We start from the raw sequence: 6,677 nt of genomic DNA on the forward strand, positions 1-6,677 counted from the left end.
ACTGCAACTAAAAAAAAAAAAAAAAAATTATAATTATGTTAAATTGTGGTATGCCACAAAAATAACCAAATTTCCTTTTCAATTTCATCTTTGACTATGGCTTTTTTAAGTCTTTTGTCATTCGTAGACAATTATTGCTTTACTTTGATTCTCTTCAAAAAGCTGTTTACAATCATCTACTGCTAAAAAATTTGCTTTTTCTTTGAGGAAATTTATGGGAAATAGCCATGACAAGTACTTTTTGAATACAGGTTTCTGCTAGCTTTGGAGATTATATCAATGGACTAAGTAAAAACTTCCAGAACTCTAATCAAACTGGCCAGTCCATGAAGATTGCTAACCCAATATCAAGCAGAACAAGAATTTTTTTTTTTTTTTGAGTTGGAATCTCACTCTGTCGCCCAGACTGGAGTGCAGTGGCCGGTCCCGGCTACCGCAGCCTCAACCTGCTGGGCTCCGGCAATCCTTCCACCTCAGCCTTCCAAGTAGCTGGAACTACAGGCTTGTGCTACCATGCCCGGCTGATTTTTTGATTTATTGTAGAGATGAGGTCTCGCTGCCCAGGCAGGTCTCGAACCCGTGGGCTAGGCAATCCACTCACCTCAGCCTCCCAAAGCACAGGATTACAGGCTGAGCCACTGAGCCCCGCTCAGAACAAGAATTAATTACAAGGAACACTGAACTGATAGAGGACTGAAATGACTTTTATGACTTTTTTTGAAACATTGCTGATTCTCTTCATATTTTGTTTTTCAGCATTAAAAAAAATTTTTTTTTTGCTATGTATAGCTTATAGTAATTGAGTAAAATACACCTTTTTGAGCCAAATTGAAACATTTGTCTTTCACTCTGACTTCTCTAACATTTGGAAACTATCTGTATTTTTGCTTTATGTCAATCTAGCTATTTGCATAATTTCTTTTTTTTTTTGAGTTGGAGTTTCACTCTGTCACCTAAACTGGAGTGCAGTGGCTGCTCCTGGCCACCACAGCCTTGACCTGCTGGGCTCCGGAGATCCTTCCGCCTCAGCCTTCCAAGTAGCTGCAACTATAGGTGCGCGCTACCACGCCCAGATAATTTTTTGATTTATTGTAGAGACGAGGTTCGCCAAGTTGCCCAGGCAGGTCTCGAACCCGCGGGCTCAGGTAATCCACTCACCTCAGCCTCCCAAGGCGCAGGATTATAGGCTGAGCCCGGCTTTTTTGCATAATTTCAATAAGAATCTATCTTCTGTTACAGGACACAATTGGAGACACTGACTTTTACTAAGGCTTTGATTGGCATATTTTCATATATAACTAGACTGCTTTGAGGAATTGAGGCTGACTTTATAAAGTAAAAATATATATATACACAAGTAAAAATAAAGTTCCTTGGGAGATTGGCCTGGTATCTTGTCTACACAGTTTCAAGGTAAGTAAAGAATGTCATTTTTTTTTTTTATTTTTTATTTTTTGAGTCAGAGTCTCACTCTGTCACTCATGGCCACTGCAGCCTTGAGCTGCTGGGCTCAGATCCTTCCACCTCAGTCTTCCAAATAGCTAGAACTACAGGCGTGTACCACGACACCTGGCTAAATTTTTTGATTTATTGTAGAGACGAGGTCTCGCCAAGTTGCCCATGCTGGTCTCAAACCCCTGGTCTCAGCCTATCCTCTCACCTCAGTCTCCCAAAGTGCTGGGATTATAGGTGTGAGCCACTGTCCCTGGCTAAGAATGTCATTCTCTAACAGGTTTAGGAAATTCAAGATATTTGAGATCTCAAGAAGAGACTAATTCAGCCAATTCATACAGGTATTATAGACACAACACAGCCTGATGGCAAATCCTTAGCTTGGCTACCTAGCCTCAAGGCTTTTAAAAACCTAATCCAAAATTCCTTATGAAAGTTCTGGCAACACCAACTCAAAAGAGCCATATGGCCAATCACTATTCTTGTTGTATTTTATACAAATAGTCAGGCCAAGTATAATACTATAATTTATTTTGCAAGTAAATTGATCTTACAAACATTTATTTTTGGTAGAAATGGGTAACTGGAGAAAAAATACATTTCAGAGGAAAATTATAGCATTATCTGCTATTGGATTCCAACCCTGATCATTGTTTTTGAGTGTTTATTAATATTTATTTATTTATTTATGTTGGAGTTGGATTCTCACTCTGTCACCCAGGCTGGAGTGCAGTGGCAAGCTCACAGCCACAACATCGACCTGCTGGGCTCAGGTGACCCTTCCACCTCAGTCTTCCAAGTAGCTAGAACCACAGGCATGCACCACCACACCTGGCTAATTTTTTGATTGACTGTAGAGACAAGGTTTCGCCACGTTGTTCAGCTGGTCTCAAACCCGAGCTCAGGCAATCCTCTCACCTCCACTCCCAAAGTGCTGGGTTTATAGGCGTGAGCCACCGTGCCCGGTCTGTTAATATACAGTAGTATCTATTTGAATCACAGTTTCACTCTGTCGCCCAGGCACGATCACAGCTACTGCAGCCTCCATTTGCTGGACTTTGGTAATCTTTCTGTCTCAGCCTTTCAAGTAGCTGGGACTACAGGGGCATGCGATTACTACGTGCTAATTGTGGGTTTTATTGCAGAGATGCGGTCTCGCCCTGTTGCTCACAATTGTTTTGAACTCCTGGGCTGAGGCAATCCTCTTACCTCAGCCTCCTAAAGTGCCGCGATTACAGGTAATAGCATTTAGTATTTTCCTAAAGTTTGAACGGAATCCTCAGTGGAATAGGTTTTACTACGTACCTCTCATTGTTTTTCTTCCAAGAAAACCAAGAGTAAGACTAGAGATGATTCAACAAGCCACAGCAGTTAAATCAGTGACTTAGACTGAGGAATGGGCCTTCCCAGCACCTAGGGACAGAGGACGTCGATTACCCTAACCTAAGCAGAGACCGACAGGCAAGGCCTCCATGGGGATGTTTTTGATCAGCAGTGGGAAAATTAAAAAAGTTCTGAGATATACTAAATATATTAGCCCCAGAAAGACGTAAAAATGAGACTTCATTCATGCCCAGTCCCTGCCACCCTAGACCCATGGGGCACTGTTTAAAGTCATTTTGTTACTGACTGGCTAACAGCTCACCCATTATCTACTTACTCCCAGGATTTGTGATACAAAGAACAACATGTTGCCAGTCAATAGCTTGTTATTTTCATGTCAATTCTTGATAAACTTAGCAACTGCCCCTTCTTTTCTTTAAAAATCCGCTTGTAGCCGCAGCTAATCAGAGCGTATATTCTGAGCAGCTAGGATCCATGCTCCCGAGTTGCAACCCTCAAGCTCAGCCCAGATAAACTCTCCACTTGTGCTAATTTTGCCTGTGCTCTTTCTAGGTCGGCAAGGCCAGAGGAACCTTTCCAGGGTCCGCGCTGAAGGGACGTCAGGGGATTCAGTTCACCAGGATGGCGGTGAGCATGAGGACAGCTTAACCTTGAAACCCAGAGCCTGCGCGATGTACACGTCCTGGCTGAGATGAAGAAATTCTCAGATCCTTAGTGAAAATTCGCCAGCAGAAGCACGTCCAACAGCCTTCTCTTCCCCCAAACAATTCTCGTGAGCGGGAAAACCGACGCCAAGAATGGGCGGGAAAGCCACAACGGCCTGAAATAACTCCACCTCATTGGATAATTCTGCTGTCCGTCCCGATGGCCCGCCTCCCTGGCTCGCGGGCGGTATTTTCACTGGCTTCCGTTCGCCAGACATCCGCTCTCACTGGTCCGTTCTTCTGTTCGTCAAGCTTGCGCGTAGAGAGAGGCGGAGGGCGCGTCAGTGTCTACGCTGGAGACCCCGCCTCCGCGTGCCGTGTGCAAAAACAAACAGCCGTTAGGGAGGAGGGGCTGGGGAGGCGGAGTCTTGCTAGAAGAAGGCGCACGATTGGGCAGACGCCGGGGTTCAAACCAGCAAGGTGAGCAGGCATTGGTTGCAGCGGCGCGAGGCGGGCCCGGGTTATTGTCCGGCTCCGGCGGCGGTGGTCGGTGCTGCGAGAGCAGCGGCGGCGGAGGCGGCGGCAGCGCGGGGCGGCAGCGGGCGGGCGCGCGGCCGAGCGGAGACAGAGTCGGCGCCGAGATCATGGTGAGGGCGGCCGGGCGGGCCGGGGCCGCGGGTTGCGGGGCAGAGCCTGGGAAGCGAGCGCGGAGGCCCCTGCGTCGGCACCGCTACCTGTAGAGTCGGGAGTTTGCAGGCGTCGGGGCCGCGTCCGGTTGAGCCTCCCCGCCGCCCGCCGGGGGGCGCCACGCCTGGCCGCGGAGCCCGGCGTGGGCGTCCGGGTGAGAGCCCGGCCGGGTTTGGTCGAGCGCGAGTTGTGTCCGGAGCAGGACAGGGGTGCCCGGACCCGACGCCGGTGACGCCGGGGGGCCGGTCCGAGGGGAGGCGGCGGAAGCCGAAACCCAGCGGCCGTCTGGCTCGGAAACGCAGAAACCGGTGCTGGATCTCGGCGCGACCGCTTCCCTGCACGAATGAGGTCAAGCTGGATGCGCTGGACAAGTTAGAAGTCTTGGCGATGTTTGGTTACGTAATCCCTCTGGCAGCAGGTCTGAGGTTTTCTGCGAGAGGGGGCTCGTGGTCGTCGTCTTTTGAGCTAGAAAGAAGGGCCTTCGGGGTCCGCACCGCACGGTTCGTCCTAGGTGATGGCACGGATTTGAAATCGACGCCTGTTATCTTCCGACTCCCTTGCGGTCTGCGCTTTCCATTACACAACATTCCAGCTCCCTTGGCTCCTGTTATAGATTTGCGGTCTTGAATTTCCTGGCCTTTTATTCCAAAATCAAGATACATCGCTAAGAAAAGGGTGGCTTCTAGAGAATGGAAGCGAATCGAGCCCCATCCTAAAGTGGAGGGAGAGGAGAAATGGCTAAAGGACAGGCTGTCCAAGCTGTCGGTGGCAGCCGAGAGTGTGTGAAGATAGCAGCGCCGTTGCTAGGGAATCTCGTCGTGTCACCCTTCCGGCCTTACGCATCCTGTCGGGAGGTGACTTCGGTGAATCTGCCTGCTTGAAAGTTATCCCCAGGCTGTGGTTTCTCCTAGTGCGGATAGGGTTAGATGATTTGTCTTGTGCTTGATGTGACAGGCTGCGTGGTACGCAGTAGACACAACACCTAACTGTAAACAGAATGACCAGTCGAGAGGACACAGAGTTCGGTTGTTTTAAAATTCTCAAGTCTTAGAACTGGAGTAGATCTTACGGATGGTTGCAGCCAATCTCGAATCTTTAGTTTATTAGTATTGTACAGCGCTTTATGGTCAAGTAGGTACACATTACGTCTACTTTTTTTTTAAGTGATTTGCCCAAGCTGATGATTTTCGTGATTCTGGCTATTTTTAAGATATTTCTCAATCTCTAGTGACAATATTATATATTTTGTAATCGCTTGCCAGCAGCTAGAAATAGGTAAGCTAAATGTACAGGAGGCATTGAATTGTCATTCTTGGTTTTAAACTTGAGGGGGAAGTGAGCATGTGTTTATTAGACTAGCATGAAAGTATCTTGGTGTCCAGTTTACAAGTTTTTTTCAAGAGAAATGTACTCTCAAGTACCTCTTCCTCCCCCTTCCCTCTCATTATGTCTCTGGGTGTGTGTGTGTGTGTGTGTGTGTGTGTGTGTGTGTGTATGTGTATTCATGGTATATGTATATATGTATAATTTTTTAAAACAAACTTAACCCAGGTTAATGCTAATTCAGTTCTTAAGTTTTTATGTTGTTTGTCAATCAGTTATCAGCTGTATTAAAATGAATGTATAGTATATATACAATTTGAGGTGATTTTGGAAATAAAGTAATTATCCATTTATTGTATGATTTTTATATTCAGATAGGTTTGATAACATAAAAGTTTGTTTTTGTTAAATATAAGAGGTGTATCTGGAAACCTTTTAAGTCACGTATTGCATTTAATGTATTACGACTTTTAAAATTTCGTTATATATCTAATTCCTTAAGCAAATGGTGGGAATGACAGTAGTGGGAAACTGTGGGGGGGGGGGACCGACACACTTCCCCAACAAGGATACCTGCATAATGAACATTTGTATACCTAACCCTGAATTGTGCCCCACATCTTTACAATAAAAAAGAAGCAAAAAGGTAAAACAGCAGATATGACATATTTGAAACAGTGAGGATACAATTTGGTTAAGCAGAGTAGTTACTGTATACAGTGGGAAGCCTGAGGAGTTCTGTAGTTGGTGGCTTTTTTTGTTAATAACTAGTTTTTCAGCTGGTCACCGTGGCTCACGCCTATAATCCTAGCACTCTGGGAGGCAGAGGTGAGAGGATTGCCTGAGCTCACAGGTTCGAGCCCAACCTGGGCAATTTGGTGAGACCTCATCTCTACAATAAAATCAAAAAATTAGCTGAGCGTGCTGGCATGTGCCTGTAGTTCCAGCTACTTGGAAGGCTGAAGCAGAAGGATCACCTGAGTCCAGCAGGTGGAGGCTGCAGTGGCCCTGAGCAGCATAACACTGCACTTCAGTCTGGGCCACAGAGTGAGACTCTGACTCAAAAAAGAAAAGAAAAACTACTTTTTTGGGGATTTGGTTTGGTTTTGTTTTTAGTGCTGGGGTTATAGGCATGAGCTACCATGCCTGGCCTAGTTTTTATTTTCTAATCCAGTCATAGAAAGACAGTGATTATATTTTTTTTTTTTTTTTTTTTTGAGTTGGAGT

At 46.1% G+C, this 6,677-nt stretch overlaps 1 protein-coding gene across 5 annotated transcripts in view; it reads left to right on the plus strand.

Moving 5' to 3' along the window:
• Positions 1 to 3,871: 3,871 nt before the first annotated feature.
• The window catches only part of LOC103269282 (histone H2A.V), a 16,928-nt gene continuing 14,122 nt past the window's right edge, over positions 3,872 to 6,677 (plus strand). For 2 of the 5 annotated variants that reach the window (XM_021717017.1, XM_008066868.2), the window contains exon 1: positions 3,872 to 4,087. In XM_021717017.1, coding sequence (XP_021572692.1) covers positions 4,085 to 4,087 — 3 coding nt within the window. In that variant the 5' untranslated portion in view covers positions 3,872 to 4,084. The remainder of the gene's footprint in view (positions 4,088 to 6,677) is intronic. The other 3 variants (XM_021717020.1, XM_021717018.1, XM_021717019.1) reach the window with 2 other exon arrangements.

Source organism: Carlito syrichta, unplaced genomic scaffold (assembly GCF_000164805.1).
Source record: "Carlito syrichta isolate Samal-C Ts95f unplaced genomic scaffold, Tarsius_syrichta-2.0.1 Scaffold309173, whole genome shotgun sequence".
Taxonomy (NCBI): domain Eukaryota; kingdom Metazoa; phylum Chordata; class Mammalia; order Primates; family Tarsiidae; genus Carlito; species Carlito syrichta.